At 39.7% G+C, this 25,985-nt stretch overlaps 2 protein-coding genes across 2 annotated transcripts; both read right to left on the bottom strand.

Annotated features, from left to right (window-relative positions):
- Positions 1–2,116: 2,116 nt before the first annotated feature.
- Positions 2,117–8,408, bottom strand: PDCL2 (phosducin like 2; the record flags this gene model as incomplete). Its single annotated transcript, XM_042871105.1, has 6 exons — positions 2,117–2,471; positions 2,779–2,987; positions 4,595–4,738; positions 5,799–5,889; positions 7,042–7,186; positions 8,385–8,408. Coding segments are annotated over 6 exons (777 nt in total), but the record flags the coding sequence as incomplete, so codon positions are not given.
- A 2,606-nt stretch (positions 8,409–11,014) lies between these two features.
- NMU (neuromedin U) lies at positions 11,015–24,633 on the bottom strand. The gene is made up of 10 exons (XM_042871930.1): positions 24,501–24,633; positions 22,397–22,455; positions 18,761–18,808; positions 18,607–18,666; positions 17,677–17,706; positions 17,520–17,570; positions 15,880–15,954; positions 12,178–12,231; positions 11,652–11,691; positions 11,015–11,113 (listed from the first exon to the last, which is right to left on the bottom strand). Exons 1-9 carry the CDS (start codon positions 24,631–24,633, stop codon positions 11,656–11,658), a joined length of 546 nt encoding a protein of 181 aa, XP_042727864.1. The 3' UTR covers positions 11,015–11,113; positions 11,652–11,655.
- Between the last annotated feature and the right edge of the window lie 1,352 nt (positions 24,634–25,985).

Genomic DNA, 25,985 nt, shown 5'->3' with positions numbered 1-25,985 from the left:
CCTATAGAAATCCTCCTTGTGCGTTCAGAAAATGTTATATCGGCGCAGGAACGTGCGGCTGCGATTGGAGGCAGCAAGACTGTCTGATAATAAAAGTCAGCTTTTTTGTGTGTGCCTGTGTGTGCTTTTAAAGCTTATGTGAACCGCAGGATGCAATCGTGTGGTGGACTTTGCAGAACGTGCTGTGGAATACTGTTCTACTAATAGCCACAAACGCGGCCACCGTTAATCAGGTGCCTGCAGTGAGGGAAGGGAATTGATTTGGCTCCCAAATCTCAGAGGTATTCATTTCTGGATTACTTTTCAGGTAAATTCATTTCCCTGTTTGAGCTGCCTTGTGACTGTACACAGATAGTGTGGGGACAGGAAGCCTTTTAGAGGTAACACTGCCAAAAAGCTATCCATGAGCTTGTTGGGTTTTTCTGTTTGTGAAATTGTAAACAGCATGAGTGAGAACACTTGGAATATTTACAGATTCCAAATACTCCATTTCTAGCTTTTGTTTGTAGAAAATCAATATGAATAAAGTGATCATATTGTTACTTAGGTAAAGGGTAATGCTTCTGTGAGGAAATGCAGTAAAGGCAATAGGACACAGCAGGAATGGAAACTCCAGGAGAAGACACAGAACCATTTTCAACAAAAAGGTGTTATTGCCAGAACTAGGACACAGCCAAGAAACCCACAGACTAAAGTTAGCATCTAGCTGCACATATGGAATTTGACACAAGTAGTGCCAGTAGTAATCCTTCAAGAAAACATGCTAGAGATACGTGCAGTATCTCTTCCCTCAAAACATGCCTTGCAGAGAGCAACATTAGCCTGCTGCAGTATCAAATCTCCCTTTGAAGCTTGCATGTCTTATGGTCGCAGATTTGCCAGGCCATGCAGATCACATGCCGCTGCACTTTCTGCCTGTCCTAGCCTAACTGAGGCAATGTTTTTTAATGTGTTACCTTAGAAAACATTTTAAGTACTTCTGAAGGAACAGATAGCAGTTCTGTGAGGTTATTTCCACCTAGAAATACTGTGTTCCTAATCCTTGTTGTCAATGTGAGTTTGCTGTGATGGTTCAGTTAGGGGCAACAGAGTGTAGATGTCAGATGATGAGGGTGGGTACTGTGTTTGTGCTCCTCTAACACTGCAACCCCTTAATGCGTAATGGAGGTTTGCTGTGAGGAGGAAGTGGTGGCAGCACCCTTTTCATGGCAGTCACCTAAGGTGAATACCAGCGTTGCCTAGGGAATCATATCAGACATCGCTGATGACCTGTTTGCATTTCAAAACTAGAAAGGAACTAACATAAGTGGCAGAGAAGCTATTAACTCTAAAATGCATCTATCCATTCTATTTGAATCTGCAAACTATAACTTTCCAATAGTGATACCTGACAGCACATACCTACTTACATCTACTTTATTCCTCCTGGCTAAAAAGAAAAACACTGATGTTTATTTTCTTGTTTTTCTGAGGTACCTTCATGCCAAGTGTTAAGTGAACCATTTGTTCTGTTTCTGCATACTGATGCAATAAACCATGTCAAATCTGTATAATCTTTAGCACACAGGGTTTGTTTTTGTTTTGTTTTTTAATTGAGTCGTTGGAAAAATTAACTACGAAATCCAATTTGGTTCACTGCTTGCAATAAATAAAAATGCCAAATCAGGAGTGTGGTCACTTTATTCACTGACCTAGTTTTGTTTTGCTTATATACACACGGAACATAAACTATTTTGTGAAGTATGTCCTTATTTTTACTGGGAAGGAACAACTGATCCAACTATGCGCATTAGAAGAGTGCAAAGAGAATCCCTGCCGCTAGAGAAAATTCTTGCATACCTGTCAACCAAGCAAAAGTATTGGTCATTACATTCAGGGCTAAATCCTGTTTTTATATCATTGTACGCATCGTTTTCTTCAGATCAGCCTTTCAATGGGGGAACTAAGAAAGTATTTAGAGCAGAATCCCACTGCAGTCATTTCACCATGAATTAAAGGAGTCAAGCACGCACCTCTGATAGAGAAAAAGAGGAATAAGTAGGGATTACATCCTAATTGCCAACAGCCTCCTTCCTCTTCCATTTGAGCAATTTGTTTGAAAAGAAGAATGCAGGCTCTCAGTGTCCACAGGAGCAATCTCCGGGCAGGGCTTTCATTTACTACGTTAGTTCAAAACAAAATCAAATCAAAAACAAAAAACAAGTGAAACAAATGCCCTTTTTATTGTTTCAGACTTTCAAAAGCAATAGAAAGCTACATTTGTGCTAGTTTGAGTCTGAACAGGTTACCCACATGGAAAACTCATCCTCAAGTAATTTGTGGTTTCAGTACATCACTGCTTTTTGTATTGATGTTTTCATGAACAGAAATGTTTTGCATTGATAATGTCATCATATTTACAATGTCCTTTTTGGGGTTTTCTTCCAAGTCACTTTCAATTGCTCCAACTTCTGCTAGCTTCCATTCAAGCTCTGTAAAAACAAATGATAATTTATGCTGTTGATTGCAGTACATTTTCACTTAAGGGCTTTTATAAACCAAGCTCTATCTCAACAGCAAGAAAAAGCTGTTAAATGTTAACTGTGTTAGTGTAAAATATCTATGCTTGCCAAAAATTCTTAGCACTGCAGGATTACATAAATTATTCTTTACTTTTTGTTGACTTTCCTACAAAAATATTTTGATTTTTTTCTTTTAAGCAGCAATCTTTAGATCTAACGATTACAAACAACATAATTCTTCTCTAGTAAGTGAATTATTCAGAAGTATTTCTCTTACCTTCCACTTTAAGGCACATCCCGCCACATTCAGCTACCCCGATGAACCTGGCTTTTATTTCCCCAGTTTTGTATACAAGTATTGTGGGTAAGCACCTGTCATGGTAACTGTGGATGCAGCTGTTCACAGAGGCTTTGACAAACTTGGCTTCCGAAAACTTTCTGGCCAACTGGCTGAGATGTTCATTGACTAGTAGGCACATTGGAATGCTAGGAAAAGATAAGAGGGCACGATCATATCTGCAGTATAAATGATGTATAAAATAATTAACGCTACTATAATTAGACCTTTGGCAAATAAAAGTGCACTTTGGCTTACTCTGTTTCTTCTTCGTGTTGTAGTTAGGTTTGCACCACAGATTTTATTTAGCTGCTTCTAAGATGGCTTTGATTTGCCCAAATAAAGACTTTCGATGTATGTAATAGTCACAGTTCCCAGAACATGTCAGTAAAGCTACCAGGTGCTTCAAGCAAGCACTGTACCTCAATTTTGTTACATGCAAAGATTTGAAAGCCCATCTTGTCCATTTATTGCAGGTTTAGATGAAATTTTAAGTCTATGATACGTGTTTCACTTGAATTGGCGTTCAATTTAACATGCAACTCTTTTAGTGAAAGCTAAACGTCAGGGAAATCCTTGTATAGCCATATGACCACCACGGGATTGCTCATTACTTTCACAGTATTTGCAGTGCAACCGCCATGTAAGCCTCCACGACGACAACAAAAAAGCGCGGTGGTTTTGTTTCTTTTGTTTCCCTCCTGCCGGGTTACCGCTCTCATGTGGGGAACTTGGCTGGAAGGGACCGAAGCGCCAGCGGGTACAGCTTGCGGGCGCCCCCTGGTGGCCAAAAGCACGTGCGGTTACAGTCAGGGGATTGGATCTGTTCATTCGCTACGCCTCAGTCATCTCATATTCAGCCCTAAGGAACTGAACATGTTTCTCACAGTCTCGTCTGTATAACGAACAAGTAGAGAAGTGATTCTCCAGTAAACAAAAACAACGAAGAGGAAGAAAAGATGCTTTTTTTTTTTTAATTCTTCAAGTTTGTAAATTTAATTTACTGCAATTTAAACAATTTCACTTGATTTGTTGCCCTATTTGTTGCTCCTGGAAATAATGCTCAATTCTTGGCAACTGAAAGGAATCAAACTTCCTCCCAACATGCTTAAAAAGAAGGAAAAGAGAAAGCTGAAAGCTGGTCTGAATCTAAACAAATGTTGAACATTCCATTCTTATTCACAGTTCTTCTGCAAAACACCTGATGGTTGTTAACACATGGTGAACTAATCCTGGCAGCCCTTTGAAATTTCTGCTTCATTCTGTCACAACTTCTGCTACTATTACAGAACATATTGGGCAACTGCTGAACTAAGAAATTCCCTCAGCATTCCTGGATTTTCAGAATTGAGACTTTCCAGTGCTGCTGTATTTGATTTGCTATAGGAGAAACAGAAAAGTCCTGTGAGAGGCCTCCTGCTGAGCAGCGGGGCTTCAAAGAAAGTTCTCTTAGAACAGAAAGTAAAGAACACTTTCAGTGAAATTTGGAAATCTGAGACTTAGTACCTGTTGATATGCATATACAGCAAAAGGAATCTTTCACACAAATGATCAAAGCAAACTAATCTTAAAAGTGAATTAAAAAAAAAAAAAAAAATCAAGGAGGCCCCACGTTCAATGGAATCACTTCCACTGCCTCCAACCAACTGCTATTTTGATAGTCTGCTGTGCCTCATTTTTCTTGGTATTCCTGTGTAATCCCCAGCTGAATTCCCTGTTTTGATGTACTCAGTACCTTAAACTAGAAAGTAATTACCTTGGCCGATAAAGATGAATTATGACCCAAACATCCTCAGGAGCATTTGTAACTTCCTTAACATACTGCTCTCCACTGATTTCTCTCAGCTCCCCATACTTTTGCCTCCTCTGAAGACATTTCCATTCTTGCAAGCGCTGCTGCCTAATTAGAAGGCAGTAAGGAAAATAAGTATATTTGAAACATTTAAAATGCATTTTAAATAATACCTAGTACATTTTGTTCAATTCTTTTTAAAAAAAAAAAAAACCATTTTGAGCAATACTCTGGCTCAAGGTCTTCTAGTATCATTTCAGAGCTGGAAAGGTTTCTAGGCTAATCTTATTGAAAAAAGTTAATGAATATGAACATAAAACTAAGGAAGTTTTTATATCAGCATCAACTTTGGGAAACTTAAAGAAACACACTGCAAAGCACCTTAATCATCTGAGAAAAAGCACAAAAACGGTACAGGTACAAATCATTTCCATCATTCTGAACATCAGTAATTTGAGCATGAACTACCAGTACGTAACGTGTGAACGTGATACCACACTTGTACAATATTTCATGAAAATTGGAATGCAAAACCAGTAGATGGCAGCTTTCATCTATAAAAATAATTGCTGTGTAGAAAATGAAAATGCCTCCCTGAGATGTGTTGAACTACAAGAAGCCATTAATTTTACTGACTGAAAGCCACCACGGGATGGCAAGACTAAATGTATGCACAACATTATTATACTTTGGCAACAAATACAACATAATTTACGTTCATAACTTTCCCTAAATTATGTGAATGATAAGCTTTCTATGTGAATATACTACCAAGTGCATAGATTTTAGTTATTTTAACAGCACAAAAGCAATAAGCATAGGTAGAATCTTAGACGAAATGTTTTGATCACATTCCCACTTTTATTCTGTCTGAACTGTTTATGCCTGATTTTTCTTAGTTACAGTATTAAGCTCTGCAGAATATCACAGAGTACCCTGTAAAATACACATGTGAATGTCCAAGACAACTGAAATAATTATTAAGTCTCTAAACAAGCCACCCAAGTTTTCGGAACTCAAAGCCAGAAAACACATCAACTCCTCATGGTACGATGAACAGATTGGTATACTATTCAATAGCTGCATGAGAACTTGGTTTGTATTACAGTTACGCCTAGGAACAGTATATGTATGTCATGAAAGGACGTCTTAGTATATCTTACTACACCTGTACATCTCAATAGCCTTCCTATCAGCCTCATCAAAGTCATCTTCAGCCTCTTTTAATTCTTCAAGACTCATTCTTTCATATGGTTTCACTAGAAACAAACAAATAAACAAACAAAAAACACCAACAACCCACTAGTTTTGTTCTCTAAAGCGCTTGTACATCTTAAATGCATGGAAGTTAGTACACAGACATGGAATTGACAAAAGTAAGAGATATGCTGATTTCAGAAGCTGTTGAAGGCCAGGCTAGGTGGGGTTTGGATTAACCTGATCTAGTCCATGCCCGTGGCAGGCAGGGTGGAATTAGATAATCCTTATGGTCCCTGCCAACCCAAATCATTCTATAACAATAACTAAAATGATGCAGTATGCAGTGGTATGTCATGCTAACATTTTTTATTATTTTAGTGTATTTAATTGTACTTTTATACAAACAATACCTTGATCAATGCTGCCTGTGAGAATTTGGCAGAAGTTGTGTACTGAAGACACAACTTTGCTCTGAAATAGTGAGCAGAACTCAATAGAATCTGAAAACTGAATGAGCTGTAACTTGCCTTTCAGCTCAAGGGTAAAACTTGTCAGAAAGTGAGAATTACTACAGTACATTTAAGCAAGAGCCTTTATTGCTCTATGCAAAAATGTTTGCCTGCAGGAAAGTAGTGGAAACCAGTCCACTAGTCTGTAGTGCCACTTCCTACACCTTAATGCTTTCTATCCTTCAAATGGAATTATAGAAAGTCAAGGCTGGAAAAAATTGGCTGGGTTGGATGAGATCCTGGGCAACCTGACCTAATGGGCTGCAACCCTACTCACGGCAAGGGGTTTTGAACTGGATGGTCTTAGATTGGTCCAACCTAAACCATTCCATGATTCTATGGAAGCTGCAGTAATAATTCTGTAGTACTTACAGGTATCTGCGAAGAAAGCAAAAAGACATTTTTTTCATGGCCTCTGTGAAAAATCAGTTTTTAGAATTCTGATTAAATGAACATTTGCTCAGAATTGGATATTTCTAACTGATTCTGCTTTGAGGGAAAACAAGCTGGATTATATTCTTTCCATTCTTGTTTCCTTGTGATCTGTGGTCTATGAAGGTCTCTTAATTTTGATTGGAAGAGATAGCAGAGGATGGCACTTGCAGCAGCGAAGATTCCCACCATGGAGATGAACCTCACACTACACAGATCTGCGTTCCAAATGTTGTTATTCTAATACCATGTATTTTTAATTTGACTCACCTTCTGCTTCTTTTTGCAAGCGTAAAACCATTTCTTCAGTTTCATCTTTTGGCTCTTCTTTTGGAGGAAGAATTCCAAACTTTCTTAATACATCATTCCATTCAGTATCTTCATTTGGGTCCTGTTTTGGTATTATGGAAGAAAACTAAGTTGAAAAAAAAAAATCAGTCTTTTGATAGATTTTGACCAGCCGTTTTTCACTTTGGCACATATTAAGGATGTAACAACTGGAAGTCATTACTTAGAGTAACTGCAATACTTCAATGGACCATTCTCTACTATGCTTTTCCATTTGTCATTTTTCAGTTCTAAACAAAAGTCAGGAAGAAAATGGGAAAGAAAAATCCCTCAAAATGTAGGCATAGACAAAGAAATCAGTATCCAAAACATCTGCTGAAGTTTTCTAGGAGACACGTGGAAACCTGCTTCAGAAACCCAGAACCACCAATGGCTTACTTAAATAAACAAATACTGCTAGATTTTTCTATTGGTATTTTTATGTTACTAGTGAGAATAAACTACAGACATTTTGTATAAACATACAAAAACATGACTAGAATGAAGGAGAAAAAAAGGGCTTCTAAATTTTAGATGAATGATTATTGTTAATATGTCAACATAACCTTATTTATAGTGTATGACTGTTGTAGGTATTAAACCTACATTTATAGTAATTTAATTAAGCCATTAAGATAAAGAAACCACATCTGTTTATAAGGCTGTATTTATTCTCAAATTATCACATTAAAAGAATATTTTAACTGGGTTGCAACACATAAGGACATCTTTCACAAGGACTGGAAATGCTAGGCAGATTTTAAAACAGGTTGTTAATTTCTGTGGTATTTTTTGCCTTGAAATACAGTCTGAAAACCTCCACAAAGAGATACCTGACTGGATTTTTATATAACAGAAATATTTAATGGCATTAATAATAATAATGCAGCATCAAATGAACAAACATTACATTACGAAAAGGTCACCTGAGGAAACATCCAAGATTTGCATTATATCATCACCATGCCTGCAAATGATACATTTGCCTTTCAGCAAGGCAGCAAGCAGCTCCCTTTTTTTATTCAACAAATCACAGAGCTTAGCATGAACACAATTCTAATGGTAACTTCTAATGGTACCGCAAAGCAAATGCTAAGATACACATGCTCCTAGGAATTTTGTAATGATAAAACAAGTTCTCCTGCATCTCAGATGTAAAGAAATAGGAAAGCCACTAAGACAGTGGATAAACAGTGGATATTAAGATGTTATAATCACAAAAAAAAAAACAAAAGAGTTAGGCAAAGTAAACTAAGATAATAAGAGAGAATAAATAGAAGGCTTACCCGTATGCTAGGCTCACCTAGAAAAAAAAAACACCAGAAGAGGGGATCTCCAGACAAGATCCTTCTCAACTGGTAGCCAGCTCTTAAATAGGTCTAGGAGAGGTGCAGCCTGGCTCCACCCCTTCCGGCAGCACAGCTGAATTGCCTTCACCTGTGCTCCTCTGGCTGACTCATGGCTCGCCTCAGGTGATCAATCAGAGGTTCAGGCTGTGACTCAGCAGTTCCCATACAGACAGTACAGAGCATCATGCTATGTCTCCCTGGGAAGCACAGTGGGTCTGCAAGAAAGCCTTTACCTCCCCCAGTTTCTTCTGGCATAGGTGAGGAACCAATGCTCTGCAGGGCTGGAGTGGGAAGGAGGTGTCAGCAGCTCATGGCAGCTCCTGCACCAGTCCTGCATGGGCTCAGCAGGGCCACTGCTTATTACTGCTGCAGCACTCTGGCCTCGGAGACATCTAGTGCTTATTGCTGAGAGAAAGGGATTTTGTACTGGAACATTTTAACTGATTCCTTCTGCAACACTCAGACGTCCATGCTCTGAACTAGGAACATCAACTCCATTAAATAATAAGCAGTCATGTTATTTGGAGAAGTATTTTCTGCAGCATTCTACTGCTGAGAAGCTGATTTTATTGCTAAGTCTTAGAAGTACACTAGCAAACTTAATTCTTTGCTTACGTTTTCATACGTGAATAAAGTTAAAACAAGCAATGTTTGCTCATTCTTTGAGCAAAGTAAGCTGAAAAGTAGTGGATGTAACCCATTAAGAAAAAAAAAAAAAAAAGAAAAAAAAAAAAAGAAAAAGAAAAGAGAAGCTCTGTGTATGAAGTAATGAATCAGATGATCATGAGTCTAGAAAAACCCAAAGGAAGGTTTTGCTACAGTGTAATTCCCCAACGCTATAAAATATCCTTACAGTCAGTCTCGCTGCGAGCTTTCAATCCTTCATCAAATACGAGTTTTGACTGCTGCACGGTGAGGGTACAAAAGATCCCACGTTGGACAATAAGAGCCCCCCCTCCATGGGAACACAGCGCTCCGCCCGCCTCACAGCGCTCCCCCGCTCTGTCCCGCCCTGCCCGCCCGGCGGCTCCCCGTCTCCCCCGCCTTCCCTCAGGCCCCCGCTCTCACTCTCACCTGCATGGCTCCTCACGGCGGCGGTTGGGGCAGGACCCGGTTCTAACGGCCCTCCATGTATCTCTATGGGAGGCAGCTGGTGCAGAGCGAGATTCGCGGTGTACCGGTAACGGCGCGGGGTTAGGCGGGGGGGAGGCGAAGCGCGTGTGGAAAGGCAGAGCTCTGCCCTTCGGCTGCTCACCCAAGCGGGCGAGCGGGAGGGGTGCTGAGGTCTGCTCACTCTGTGTGTGACCAGCCGGTGTCAACAGCAGCCCTCGTCTGCACTGTTGCTATTTTATACAATCGTTTGAATCGGAAGGGACCCAGAAAGGCCATTTAGCCCCTTCTGTAACGAACAGGGACACCTACAGCTCGGTCAGGCTGCTCAAAGCCCCATCCGGCCTGACTTTGGATGTCTCCAAGGACAGAGCGTCCACAGCAACTCTGGGCAACCTGTTCCAGTGCCTCACCACCCTGATCGTAAAAACTGCTTCCTTATCTGCAATCTACATCTCCCCTCTTTTAGTTTGAAACCTTTGCTGTGTCACAACAGCTGCTAATAAGAAGTCTGTCCCCTTCTTTCTTACAGCTCCCCATTAGTTACTTTAAATATCCTCAAATATTTCTGCCAGCCCCTGGTGAGAAAAGCATGGAAGACGGAGAGGCTAACTTACTCTTTTGTATAAATTTCTTTAAAACTACACCAAAACCAGCTATGTTCTCAATAGACCTTAATTCTAGAAGAATGTAAGTAATGAAGTCTTCTGAATCAGAGCCGTACTGTATCACTGCTCTTAAAAGGTAAAAAAAATAATAACACCACAAAAGCTTTCATAATGCTTTAGCTGAGTTAAAATCAAGAATTTTCTCCAAAACATACAATTCATTGCTAATGGAGCTTCTTTTTTTTCTTTTTTTTCTGACAGTGAAACACTATTGAGACACCCTGAACGAAGTAAAGTATCACAAGAACTGGACTTAGTGCCAAAAAGGCATTTGAAAGCTTAGCTTCAGTGTATGTCTTTTCTGTAGGATTGAGCTTCCTCATACCGAGGTAATGAAAGAATGTGCATTTTCAGTAAATATGAGAGCAAAATAATAATTTGCAAATGTAACACTACATAAATTTGCATCATTACAAAAAAAATGCCGTCTCAAATACAAAATAAAGTAAGCTGCCATTATAAAGACTACATGAGAAATTTGAAGAATATTCAGAAAAAAAAAAAAAATGATACTCTACGTTGCAAACATTCGCATTAAAACAACTCTCTCAGTGCCTTTATTTGTACAGGCAAATAAATGTACATTGCAGTGTTGTTGGGGACAATATCTCTTGCATGCATACACTGAGGCTTTTTTATGGTTCCATTAGACACAGTTATAAACATCATAACAGTAGGAAACAAATAATTTTAGTATGCTTTTAATATAATCAAGGAAGTAAAGAAACATTTGAATTCTTCAGTGAATCTTACGTAAGAGCATTTAAGAGCATTTACATTCTAGTGATTTTTAATTGTACATTAATAAGGAATTATCTCTGTGAGGAGAACCCTATGTCCATACTCAGCATTCCTGCAGTGTAAGTTCTACTTCAGGAATCTAAAATCCTGAAAAATAAGAAAAGTTTTAGTTACAGGTATGGTATAGAGCAAAATACTTAAAATACGTCAGAAGTGTAAGATACATTAGAAAACAGAGCATCATAACATTAGCACGGGCAGGATTTTTAATTTTTTTTTTCTGTCCAAAGAATTGAATGATTTTAAACTAAAATGTGAAGTCTACACTTAATTTCAATGTAAAGGTAGATCTTAGTTCAGAATAAGAGCAGCAGGATTATGCCCACCCTGTGGCAGGTTGTTGAGTTGGTACTTCTTGACACACACACTTTTTGTTTGTCATTGATAACTTTTTAAACTGTCTACAGATCTGGGATCTTTTCCATTTCTTGCTTCCAGAAACACTTTGCTCTCTCTTCTAGGAACTGAGTATCCATAGCTTCTACTCACTTTAAACAAAGATATGTGGATTTAGCATATCTCAAAGAAGACTGTCTGCAGAACTCTACTCGTAAATACTGTGGCATATTTGTATAAAAATAAAGTAATTTCAATGCAGGTGATGATGAAATCGTTAAATAAATACCTCCTTAGTGAAAATCCACTGATCTCTTCCCATTACGTGGCTGAAACACAAACACCAATAAACACTGTAGAAAACTGATTGGTTTCAGTAAGAAAGTCCCACACATCCTAATACCACTAACCTTGTTTCAAGCCCTATGTAGCCAGAGACACCTGTAAGTCTCCATCACAGTGGTTATACACTCCTAAAAAAAATAATCTAAAGACTTGAGAAATTCTTATTTTGACATAAGATATCTTAACTTACTAGAAGTATCGCCAAGAAGTTTCAATCTGGTTCTGTTATCCTGATTACTTTACAAGCATATAGTCTGTGCTATATGTAACTGAAGTCACTGGAAGTTGCATTTCTCATCTACTGCAAAGACGAACATTTCTAATGGAACCGCTTATGGCAGAAGACTCTTAACAGAAAAGTTTTCTCTGACACAGTAGTTTTCATTTTATTCCACTAATTTCTCTACCTTTTGTTTGGTAAACAGCCTAGAGAGTAAAAATAAAGGAAAAAATAGTAGAACAAACCATACCCTGAAGAAAAAGTATCCTCTGCTTTGAATCCCTCCAGCTCCTTGAAGATCCTCCTTGAAAAAAAAAATAGTATTTTAGATGATATCTACTCTTGTGAATGAATCCCCTCAAAGATATTGTTTATGTACTTATAATAGACATTTCTTCAGTACTACTATACAGTCTTGCCCCTTAAAACATACTGTGTACATATTTCTGTATGCAGCTCATGCTCTCACGTAGAAATTGTAGAAAACACATGAATGAAGGCCAAAATCCACTCTAAGTTTTGACTCATTTTAGATTGTTTTAGAATTAGTCTTTGTTATTGACAGGTTTCATCACAAAAACACAACTGGTCCCATAGTCTTGGAGTCTCTATGCATGAAACAGTTTGTACCTCATAGAAGGACAGCAATGGGGAAAAAAAACAGAATTGCTGAGGTTGGAAAAGACCTTCAAGATCATCAAGTCCTCAAAGCTTAAAAAAAGGTATTTGAGCCCAGCCAGGGACTGAGGTCCCAGACTGATCCCAGAGGTACATCCTGCCAACTCCTCTCAGAATTATTCCCAAAGAAAAGACCAATACTTATGATACTCTATCCTATTCATGTTGTACACATTGAGAAACAGCTGCTACTAATCTGTACAGCAAGGAGCAAAGAAAAGATCAATAAAGAAAATAGTGAGAACAGAGAATTAAGTATCCATCTGCTTTAATGAGACTTTAATTAGAAAACATACTAAGCTTAATCACAGTATTTTCATTGTCTGTCTTGCAGAGGGAGGGACAGACCAACTCAGAAATGAAATATTTCAGATCTTGAGCTTAGCAGCACATAGGATTTAGATGGAATGTATTTACTGTATGCTCTCTTAGTGATGATAGTGTTTCTCAATTAAAAACTGAGCTTGTGTAATCTCCTGGGTTATGATCATAACCAGAGTAATCATAGACAGAAATTGCTGCTTGCTCTATCCTAACACTAAGAATTGTGTGAAGCAGCATGGCTCCCATCACTTACAAACATGGGAATAGCTTCAAGGAAACTTTCAAAGGAAGTAGGTTTAAACTGTACATCATTTTTCAGTCTCACTTTTAATTTTGACATCAGTTCATCAGATATGTCATTATGCTCAGTTTCTTAGCTGTACATTTAACATCTGTGTGATTTTTATTTATATTGTCAACTTCCTTCCCTCATTACGTAGTTTTGAGATACCCATCTCAGATCTATAAACCCTTAAATATTATCAGCTTTATTTTTTTTAATAAAAATGCATCTGTAATGGAGTTCTGCACGTTTTTTTTTTTTTTTTTTTTGTTTGCTTTAATCTTTTCAGATACTTGGAGTGCCTTACATTTTACATATTTGTTTTTCTACCTGTGTCATTTTTTCTTAGAAAATAATTGCTTTCTCTTTGTCCCCATGTTAGATTATGGAAAACGAAAAAATATATTGATGATTAATGAAGTTTCTGTGACAACCAGATCAGCAGTCTCCACAAGTCACAAACTAGGAAATGGAAAGACCGAGAAGATCTGAGCAACATTAGACAGGACTATTTCTCCCTTTACAGGTCAGGGTGGATCAGAAACATTTAATAGGCGTTAATAAAGAATTTCCAAAGCAACTCACTGTCTCTTAATGAAAGAAAGCTCTGTAAGCATAGATATCTGTTCTCTTCTTACACAATGGCAATAAAATGTACACTGTGGTGTGGTACTATGTCTGTGCAAAGCTTTCCTCATTGTAAAAACTAAGGAGTTTGCTGAATCCAGCTGGCATAGCTCCTTAATTATCTCACTAATTTGTTACGTGCGATTCAAAAAGATGATACTCTAAGTGATTCAATATACAACAATGAATAGTTGGAAGAGGTATGCTCTTAAGCTTCTGTCTTAACAAATCATCCAAGCAATTGTTTAGAAAAAAAAAAAAAAAAAACAAAACACTGCCACAGGTTACGTGATTTTCTGAATGGTTCTTCAAAAAAAGAAAACCTCCTATACCTACAATTATATATTATATATTATATATAATATACTTCCTAAACCTACAATTTCACTGTAGCTCATCAACACCTCCTCACTGTTGAACTTTTCAAGCTTTATCAAGTATCAAGATGAGAGACAGCAATTTACTAAGCGAAAAAAAATTGTCCAATACATTTTAATCACAAAGATGTTGGTTTTTTTTTCCTGTGTACTGCACATGTATCTGAAAGACATAAAATCTCTACACAGGAACATAACCTCCACAATGCACCATACAGACTCCACTATGGACGATCAAATCTTGATAGGTCCACCTCTGTATTCCACTTTTGTATTATGTCAGGAGAAGACAATAAGCATGAATAGTGGTCAAAATAACCAATAGTCTGCAGTGAATCTAAGGGAAAAGCAACCTGAAGTTGATGTAAAACAGAAAGTATATGGATCTTAGGTTTTGCTATACTTTATGTGAACTTTTGGAATTCTTATAAAGATTCTTATTCTGCACTTTTCTATTCTTTTCATAGCTGTATGATAGAGATGAGCATTAATACAGCATTAATTTTCATTTTTGAAATTTGAAAGTGCATTTGCAGCAAAAATACTGAAATTTGATGATATTTTGGAAATGACAAAATTATAATTTCAATGTATGTGAAAATTTTGCTCCCAAATAAGCTGTTTTTCTATGGAAAATTAGTTTTACAGTGCCTCCAGATTTCAATAATGTGTAAGCATGGAAGGGTTAAACTTTATTGAACTGCTTAGCTGACTTCATGGGAGCATGAAGTTATTTTGCACCTTTTAAAATAGGAACCTGATTTTGTACTCGCTGGTAATAGAAAAATACCTTAAATTCAAAGCAAACTTTTGCTTTTCCATCTGCAAAACAGCCAGTGACTGCTCACTCTTTATTTTCAAACTGCAAACTCCAAAATAAGAAATGTTCCAAATTTTGTGTCCCTCTGATTACCACCTATTTTATCAAAAGCTTATTTCAGTATATGCTACTTGAAGGGAGAAGATGTATTCCTTTTCTTAAGTTTTGCTTCTGCTGATGCTAGATCAGGCCGTAAAGTAATTCAATAGCACTTCAATATCCACTAAAGGATATGGGAATGAAAGAAAAATAAAAGCACCATAGAAAAGTCATTTTCTTCTCAAAAGACCCATTTCTATAGCTTATTGTTCAGGAAACTAAGACGCTGGGCAGAAACTGTAACAAAGAAAGGACTTTCTTATCTGCACCTTAACTTGAACAGTAATATTGCTTGTACTTTTTTGGAAATCCTTAGCTCTGTAAGTCATAAATAACATATGTTTAAGGAGCGAGTATGGTTTGAATTCCAAATGGGGAGGGAAAAAGAAGAGCCCTTTCTACAAAGTACAATTCAACTGCAATATAATGTATGGATAATCTGAAAATATTTTTCTTTTTATAAAGCAACTACTCAGCCCAGTTTGGATGTAGGCTCAACATTGAACCGATATTCTATGCTAAGCATTTATTACTTTATGTTTAAAATGTTAAGTATCACCAGGATCATTTTTCACTAATTAAAAAACAGAAAAAAATGCACATTTCTAACGAAAACACATCAGCATGACACTAAACACTGAAAATAAAAATGCTTTGAATAGGAGAGTCTACAAGGACATTTTAGGTGTGCTAATGATTTGCCTAATATGAGAATGCAAGCATGCACAGTTTAAGATTACATACGTCCACTTTGTATCTCTTCAGTCTTCTCTCATTAAGCTGGGGAACGAGTTGCAGCAAAGGATGCAGGACAGACGACTGAGAGGACATGAACACAGACGCATGAGCAACAATGAAATCCTGATTTTATGATGCAAAAGTAATATCTCTTCCTGCAGTTGTGGCTTACGGACCAGTGGGTACCAAGGACTAAAGATGTTATTTGAGAAACGTGATTTTGAACACTCTGAGTTGACAACAAACAGGAACATACATTTGTATTTGCATGGAATGTGGTTTGCAAGGAGGTGGAGGGACAAGCTATGCATCCTCACCTTTATTCCCTGGAGATCAGAACTGTTTACAGACCTCCCCAAGTAACTGCAGTTATTCAGGCCTTGATCAGCCTCTTTATGTGGTACAGAGAACATTCACATACACTATCCTTAATTTCTTACGGTTAGCTGCTGCAGAGGTTAACATCTTCACTCTCTGTTGTACTGAAAATTCATTTTACTTTAACTTATTTCACAGAAAGAAAAATGATTTTTTACTAGAAAACAGTTTGCAGGAGGGATCCATTCTGAAGTAAAATTTGTGACTGTGACCCTGGTCATTCTCCATAATAGACAAGCTCCAATCCTGAAATCCCCGGTCCTTGATGAGATGCTGTATGCTCACAAAGAGCCTGGGAAGCACAGTGGCAACGTGTGCAGCCTAAGTCCCCTAAGGCAGTAACTGGTAGCACAGAATCATCCGGGCTTGTGGAGAGAGATTCAGGATGGAGAGGAAGGGGAATGCAGTAACCTTTTAAGCAAGAGTAGGAACAGAAATAGCTAATTTCCCAGTGCCCTGATTACCATTAAAAGCTCCAGAGAATCTCTGCTGTGAAAATATTGACCGCAACATCAGCAGTACTCTCAGGAGTCTTAGAAAATTTTCACTTTCCAAGGAATATATAGCCTATTTCTGAAGGAATGTAATGAACAAGGCAACGATGGACATCAACACGTAAAAATGATCGTTAAGAAATGAGCAAACACATGTATGTTTAACTTTCTCAAAATCCTACAGCGTACATACAAAAATAAACAAATGTGCTGAAACAACAGATGATGACTGAAATTTAAAAGCAAGAGTGGATCACATGATTTATTTGCTGGCTGCTGAGAATATTTTTATAGCAGAAATACTAGACTATTTTTAAATCATGATGTTTCTCATAGTGTACTCCAAAATGTGAATGAGACTTGCGTACTCTTTTGCCTGATAGATATTTGTGATATGCACTAATAGATACATTTAATTAATAATTAATAAACCATTTAATTAATAAAAATGCTTCTTAAAATTGATGGTCATGTTCTCAACTTCTATGAATCAGGATCGTTTCATTGGCTATTATGTTCCATTACCAGAAGCAAGTGTTTTATCTTATTCTTAAATGTTGATTCTACAAGACTAAGATATGTGTTATTTTCCGTTTGCACACCTGCACATCATCAGTGATTGTCTCCCATGTTATTAAAATACAGCCTGTGTATAAAATTTGAAACCCTCCTATCTGAGCCATTACAGCTGCAGAAACTACTGAGGAAAGGAACATCGCCTTGATGCTACTTAAAGGCACACGTGTACTCACATGGAGGTGCTAGGCCACTTACCCTGACATCTGAGTTTCCTGAGTCATGAGTCTTAGAATAATGAAATAAGAACTGTTCAAAAAAATTAAAAGTGAGGTTTTACTACAAAATAGGACAAATGAGTTAGGATTTTCTTATTAATTTTAGAGTGATCATAAGGCATACATAGAAATCTTACCCTTTTCATGTTGTCTTTTTCATCTAAATCCTGTGGGAATAATAATCAGTAGAGAGATTTTTATTTGTTAAAAAAGAAGTTGTTGATGATTTTATTTCATAGAATCACAGGATACTGCAAGTTGGAAGGAACCTGCAAGCATCACCGAGTCCAAACCATGGATCCATACAGAACCACACAAAATTCAAACTCTATATCTGAGAACGCTGTCCAAATGTACCTGGAACTCCAGCAGCTCAGGGCTGTTAGCACTGCCCTTAAGAGCCTGTGCCATGCCCACCGTCCTCTGGTGGAGAACCTTTTCCTAACATCCAGCTTGACCATACCCTGACTGAGCTCATTCCCATTCCCAACCTGTTCCTTTGGGTCCTATTATTGTCACAGAGATCAGTGTTGCCCCTCCGCTCCCCCTGTGAGGAGCTATGGGCTGCCATGAGCCCACCCCTCAGTCTACTCTAAGCTGAAATGATGTTTCAAACTTTTCAGTACTGGATTGAAATATCATCATTATTCCTCAACAGATTTACTGTATGACTTTCCTTATCAATGCAATTACTCTTCTGAAACGATAACTCTCAATTAGAAGAATTGATGGGTTTTGTGGGTGCTCCTTGTTGTCTTCCTGGCAGTGACAGCAGCAGACTCTCATCAGTAAATTTCTTATCCCATTCAGAGCTCATAAATTTTCTAATCTAGAGCAATAAAACCAGCTGAAACCTTGTATCCAAGCTGGAGATCATTTTACAAATGGTGGAGTCTCCCAGTTTTCCTTAATAGGCACTATATTAGGACATTTCAGAGTAAGAACTGGCATGCTACTTTCAGCACTGAGTGGCATGTGATTTACTGGATCCTCAAAATCCGCTGTAGGTGCTGGTGCACTGAGAGATCTTGCTTCAGAAATGCCAAGTAGTCTTTTGTGTGTGTTACCTGTGGCTTCTGGAGAAATCCCATGATCAAAAAACAAAGTTCTTCCAGTGTACTGGACACCTAATGAAAGGAAAACATGAACTCAGGTATCACACTTTCATTCTTATTGTAAAATAAATATCATAATTAGTAAAGCAACCCTTCTTTGTCTCACCTGAGGCTGAGATTCTGTGGACATGTAGGTAGAACAGGCATCGTCTATCTGTAAAAGTTCACACAGTTCTTTTTCATTAAGTCAAATTAACGTAAACAAGTTAAATAACTATATTCTTAAAAGTATTTTGTTCAGCCAAAGGCATGGCATGGTTGTCCTGCATCAAATTCCAGAAGTAATGCTTATATATATGTTCATGAAATATTTTGAATTCAAGGGGAAAAAAAAGCAAGCCACCAAATTAACACATATATATGTGCTTGATCTCAGCTATCACGTCTTGTATTCTCTTACACCACTTGTGTCCCTACTAAATCTAACTGTCTCCAGCTAAGACATGTTGTGAGTATCTGGGGCATGGACTATAAACTTCAATACCTCCTGTGATATCTTTGGATTATACAAAATGGCAAAGAAAATGACAAGGCTACTGCAAGTGATTCAATGCTCAGTCCTCAAACACTCCTCTGCAAATTGCATTCCAACATCCCTTCAGGTGTATGACCCACACATCTCTTGAGTGATGATGATATGTGCCAGCACCTCTTACGCATGCTACTCAATTTGTGTGAGTCACCAAGCAGTTTATGTCTGAGGTTCACAATGATTTCTTCAGCACATGGGGAGCCTTACAAGATTTTCTTTAAAACCATACCAAACCACCCCTGGCTGTTTAGCTCTTTGTCTTATTCCCCCAAAAGGCCAAACCTCAGCACCTGAGGAAGAGCCTAAGAAGAGACCTGTGGTTTAGTGGAAGCCATACTCCCCATCCAACAGCAAAATGTACTGCAAGTACATAGAGTTGGATGTAGGCGATTTGTAATGAAGCTCAGAGGATTTCTGTTCTGTGAATTTGACCAATCTCTCTCTGAACCACTGTAAACTTTTAGCGTCTACAACACCCTATGCTAAGGCTCTTCTAAACACTCCACAAAATACCATTTCTGTTTGTCTTGGTCAGTCCTTCCAAAGCTCACTTCATTTAGCACTATCACGATCTTTTCTTGGAAGAAGTAACAAAGAAGTGATTCCCACTCACCCTCTACCTGCTTTTCTTTCTATATTCTTTCTATATTCTTTTTTCCAAATGAAAGCATCCCACTGTACTAAATTATTTTCAGTGGAGCTTTTAATCAGGGAAGGAGAAGAAGTGGAATAAAGGACACTTGAAATCATGGAAGAAATTTTACCCCAGCTGAGAGCTAAATGTATTCTGTAAGGAAGAGAAAATGTCTCCAGAGCTCAAACTGAATCTGCACAGCTTAAAAATAACGGGGGGGGGGGGGGGAAAGGAAAGCTTAACTTTTCATTATGTAAGTTTTAAATTGTATCTTTTGTGACCCATCTGATATGCACCAGTTTTTTTTCCTTTGAACGTTCATTATTGTTAGCAGAGGTGCCATCATTGTCTTGTTCACAGACTGCATCAAAATGTTTTGTTATTTAATAAAGCGGGCAATGCAATGGGTCTTGTGATTTTATTGTATGTAAAAGCCCTAAAGAGCACTCTCTAGTGAAGAAAACACTCAATGAAAAAAGCAATAAACAAATAATGCATATCAGTACTTCAAGACAAGAGATGATGCATTTCTCTAGAGACAGGCTATGAAAAAGCATTTCAGATAGAGTGGAAAGCTAATAGCTCACAGGATTCCCCCCTCAAGTAGTTTTTGTTTGTAACACCACCTCCCTTGTCTCTTTTTCCCTCATCTTGCATTTGTTTGTCTCTAGTATATTAGTTCAGAGAAAAAAATGCAAAGGGAGAAATCTGCAGTGAAGGACATAAACCAAACTGAATTCATTTTGGAAGCCTAAGATAAAAAGCTGCTTTTTCTTCTCAATGAGGGATTCTTTGTTGTTATTTATTTGTTGGTTTATCTACTTGATTTTTAGTTGGAGAACTATTAGCTCCCACTATTATTGGGAACTATTAGCGATCACCATAATTCAGCAGCAGGCTAATCCAGAGACTTCTTTGTATTCAATAAATACAAGGCAGTATATCTCTCAGTTAAAACCTGCATGGGAAAAACAAGAGCTAGAGAAAAGCCACAGTTCGTGCTGATTTATTTTTAAAAATGCATATATGAATTTAATAATTCCTATTGCCTTTGATGCATCTTCTCAGTAATTTTCTCTCTTTCCTCAGAAATGTGGCCTGAGGTTGGAAGCGTGTGCGTTATTTGGTGCTGGTTAAATAACAAAGAAATTGAAGGATGTTAGAAAGTTCCACTATTTATGTGCTCAGAATCATTCCTGGAAAATAGTAGTTTAATTCTGAGGCAGAGCTTCTGCTGAATGATCAACTACTCAAATAACAAGCAGGGAAGAAAACTCCAAGGAACTCCAGTACGGATTTGTTGCCAGGCTGAGCAGAAGTATGTACCTATGCATCTAACTCTCTTTACTTAGACCTTAAGGCTCTCCTAGTCCTGTATTATTCTTGTTGAGCAGTGTTTTACACCACTCATGTTACATAATTTTACACAGTTTAGTGTCCATACACATATATTTTGTTAACTGAAATCAACAGTAACCTTGCCTTTCCCTTCAGTAATCACTGACCTTAATCCAATGCTATAAATAACAAATCCCAACAATAAATGCAGAAACACATAAAACAGCAGGTTTTCAGTCTGGAATTTAAATAACTCATTTTCACGAACTCCTTGTAGCCATTAGGATTCCCAAGAGATCACTTTTCTCCCAGGAGCAAAGTACCACAGGGCTTGTTCAAGTGCTGTGCTAGGAACATGACAGTGGTTGAGTCAATGCTTCCAAAATGCACTGACAGTAAGGAAGAAATTTACACTGTGCAGCTGTACCCAGGGTGAGTCACTTGCTTTCTAATGTTATCAGAATCTACAAAATTAAATATCAACAGAATACTTGAAAAATTACAGCAATGGCAGGGAACACAACTTGCAAGCTAAACCCTCTCTCCGTGTTATGCTCTGCTTCTCCATCTGCTCCAAAAGGGCACAAAAGAGTTCATGCCAACAAGTAACATCCTGGAGTAAATTTCAGAGATGAGAATTAAAGTTATAGCTGCAATTGGTAAAAAATGTTAGAAAGGCAAACTGCAATGGGATGTCACCCTCTACCTAGTGAATTAAAATGCTAAAATGTGATTGAATACTGTGTTCCAGCCCTGTCTGCAGAATGGAAGAAGCCAGAGACTGATTGAATGAGTTGAAACAGTTAGTGTCTATCATACACAAACTATAAAAGTATCAACTGGAACACTGTACAGCTTCCAGGAACAGCAACCTCCTGGTCAATGACAGCTAGAGGATAACTGTCACCAAACATAGCTCTCACTGAGCCAAAGCAGTCTGTTCCCTGAATGAAATCTCAACATCCAGTCTCTGGATAATGTTCAGAAATCCAGAAAATTACGTGTTTCACATCTTCACCAATATCAGAACAGATATGTGGGAGAAGTAGGACTGGAAGAGGAAGCACCTGAATGCCATACAGGAGAAAGCGTGAAGAGGGAAAGCGTGACCACAGAAAAGCCTGGAATTAGAAATTATGTTAAACTTGTATCCCTGTCCTACCAGGGCTAAGCTGGCAAGGACACTCTCAGCCCTCACCCTAGAGCCATGGTAGAGCCAGCCTGCCCGCAGAGCTCACCTCCTTCCATAGCTGCAGTTCCTGCTCTGCCTCCAACACTTGGGATGGCATCGGAACACCTGGAAGCACAAACACTGCTTAGTGATGCTGCACAGCAGGGGTCATTCTTGTGAGTATCCTATGGCTGTGATGGAAATAAAAACACTCTGAAGATGCAGTGGCACCCACCTACTGCAAAGCCAAAAAGCAGTGTCCCAAGTCCCGAGGAAACTTGATGCTCTGGGCATGGTGAGGTTTCCTAGGAGTCATCCAGTTTATCCCTGTGCCCAAGGTTGCTGCCTGTGACCATGCCCAGCAGTTCATGCTCTGTTTTTACTGATCTCTGGTAAGCAGAGATTTTACAGCCTCCCAGAAAGTCCATAGTTACCTGTGGTCAATTTTTTCTTTCCCCAAAGAATTGTACCAAATTAAATAAATAAAAGGTGAAGGTAGTCTTCATGAGCATGGCCAGGTGAGCAGGATGTGAGCCCAGCATCTTCAAGTACCACAAATAGCAACAACAATAACTTCCAAGCATTAAAGTTGCAAAAGCTCTTTTTGGTATTGGCACAGGCTTGAGATGTGTAACCAGCATGGATAGTAATAGAGGGGGGTTTTAACTTCATACTGTGTATAAATTGCTTATTTCTGAAAACTCTGCCAGGTTTACATGGCAGTAAAACTGCCTTTCAATGAAAACTGTGCTTTTTTGATGTGTGCTTTAGTTCAAGGAACAACTCCAAATAAAGGTGCTACCTTTAATTTACCTTGTTGTTGTTTTCTGTTCTTAATTCAGAGTGTTCAGGTTGGAGTGTCGCCTGGGACTGGTGCCTTGGTAGCCATGAGTGCACCATGACGACGCTCAGTGCTGTACTTTTGCCTGTCTGTCACTGCCCACAGCCTCTGGTTCCCCAGGCTTTCCAGGGGGAATCCAACAGCCTGTGGAGCAGCAGGCAGAGAAGCCTGAATATTACACAGTAGGTTTTTTTGTGAAACAAAACTTTTGAACAGAGAATTATTTCACCACCTCATAGATTTCCTTAACCCTTCTCAGCTCACTCACAGAACTCTGAGGGCAGGTGCAGTCCCTCTTTGTGAGCTCCCAGCAGTGCTAGGCAGCATCCCTCCCTCACTCCATCCAGAATGCTGTTGAACCTACACGGGCTTCAGTAATTTGCACAATGGTGTGCACAGGTTTTCTGGTAAGATACGCAATGTAGCCATGGTGGGAGAAGAGTGCTCTTCGGGAAAGCAATCCTAACCAAAAAGAACATAGAAGAGGAACTCCTACAAGATTGATGCTGACCATTTGTTCAATTCTGCCTGCTGCTAAAAACCTCAACTTCTTGCAGGGCAGCAGGGTGCCAGGTCCAGTCATTTCTAGCAGAACAATGTGGCATGCTGCTGCCATTCCTCACCCTCCTCATTTCTCCCTCCTCCCTCTCCTATCTCCAGAATTCATTTCTAACACAGTATGCAGTGTGTTAAAAATACTCAGAACAAAAAAGTAACTGAAAGTGACTCGCTCATCCACAGTACACGCAAACAGAACTGCTCAATGCACAGCAGCAGATGATTTAAAGTGCTTCACAAGGTGTAAGCACTCCGTGCACACAGAGTGGGACAGCAGCACAGGCAAAGCGATAGGCAAGGCAGTGTGTTCTGTTACATTGCCCATCAGCTGCTCTCGCTTCACAGAGTGCTCCCTCGTATAGAACTAGCGGCTTCCAAGTGTAACACAGCACTCCCAATGAGATCAAAGATAACCGTGTTTAAGTAGCTAATCAGCTTCATCCTTCCCCACTAAACTCTAGGATGACATCAGTTTGACCAATAGTCTTTTCCCCCCTTTACCGGAGCGCAGTTTGGCCGGGACGGAGTTATCCCCAGGGCAGGTGGAGGAGCCCCAATCCGCACCTCACCCCCTGTCCTGGGACCAGCCCCCTCCTGGCCCTGGCCTCGGCACCTCCGCATCCCCCGCGCGAATGCCACCCCGCTTAGGAGCCCGACGGAGCGCTGCGAGGCTTTGGGTTTCGCGGGACCTCTGTCCCCTCGCGGGGATGCCGGGGTCACCCCTCCGCCCCCCAAATTTGCAGGGATGGGGCTGCGGGGAGATGCTCCTCACCTTTGCAGACACGCACGGAGGAGGCGAGGAGGAAGAGAAGCAAGAGAAGCGGGGACCCCGGCAGCCCCCCACCGCTGCCCGGTCCGCGCGGGGGAATGGCCGCAGGGAGCTGCTGCTGGCAGAGCTGCGCCATGCCCGCGGTGCCCTGCTCTGCCTGCCCGCGGCTGTCCGTGCCCCCGCTCCTTGCCCAAACTTTTTAAACCGCTCTGACACGTGGACAAGCATCACCCTGACTCACGGAGCGCACGTCAGCCGCCCCGCCCGCCCCGCCGGCCTCCCCCCGCCCGGGGCAGACCCCCTCTGCATCGCCGGTGACTCAGCGCCGCTCCTGGCCCTGCGTGGCCCCGCTCGGGCTCGGGACAGCGGCCGGACGGCCCTTACTTCTTCACCTCTTTCCTCGGGGAAAAAAAAATGCGTGTTGACATCCACAGCTACGGTAGCGGGCTCGCGACGAGCACAAAGTGGCCGGCTGCCCCTTGCAGAGCATAGATGGGGAGGGTGATGAGTTGGGGTGGTGGAGGTGAGTTTCGGGCACTGCCTGATGGTATAACTGGAACCCAACTGGCAGCTGGAGAGGTGCGGGCAGCTCTGATCCAGAGGAGGATGAAGCCAGGTGGTAAAGAAGCCACCAGATGTGCCTACGTCTGACTCTGCTTCCCCATCTACGTGTGTTCCAGGGCAGAATTGTGATTCTTTCTAATAGGGAAAGAGAATTTGCTGGAAAGAGCAGTGCAGTTGCATTTAATCCCAGGAATGATGTCAGGGGAAGCTCTGCACAGCCCAAACTTGGCAATTGTAATGGAAACCAGCTTCCTATCTTGACACTGGGTGAACCCTAGGACAGCAGAGAAGGCACACACACATGAAATGCCACACCAGGTAGCAAAACTCAGCAATACAGTGGCACAGCCCATCTGAGGATTCAAAACCCAAGGCAGTGCCACCAGCCCATAAGCAGTGCAGCAGGGTGTTGGGTTGGTGCCACCTGCCCTGTGTCTGTCATACAAGGACCTTCTATATCACTATCAATAGCAATATATCAATAGCAAAGCTTTCCTTGATATGAGTGGGGACAGAATTAATCCCCGTGTTGATGAGAAAACCATTTATTGGATCAGAAAAGAAATCAAAAAAACCTGCATTTTGTATTTATTATTGTACTTACATCTATGCTGTCCAAAGAGTTGATTTAATCCAAAACAAGGAACTGCCTCTGGTTCAGGTTTCTGTTAATAAAAACAGAAGATATTTATTTAGAAGAAATCATCATAAACTGGAAGTCATTAGAGCTGAAACATATCTCCCTAATCTATCTCGATCCAAATACATAAATCAGCACCCTGAGCCTTGGCCTATGGAGGGATTTAATCTGTTGTGTATTTTGCTAATTAATACCTTCTAATTAAAATGTTCAAAAGATGCTGGATGGGGCTGTAAGCAACCTGGTCTAGATGGAGGTGTCCCTGCCTATAGCAGGGATTGGAA

The sequence above is a fragment of the Lagopus leucura genome, unplaced genomic scaffold (assembly GCF_019238085.1).
Source record: "Lagopus leucura isolate 7727_CA_CO unplaced genomic scaffold, USGS_WTPT01 Super-Scaffold_100004, whole genome shotgun sequence".
NCBI lineage: Eukaryota > Metazoa > Chordata > Aves > Galliformes > Phasianidae > Lagopus > Lagopus leucura.
This window is presented reverse-complemented; position numbering and strand designations above follow the sequence as displayed.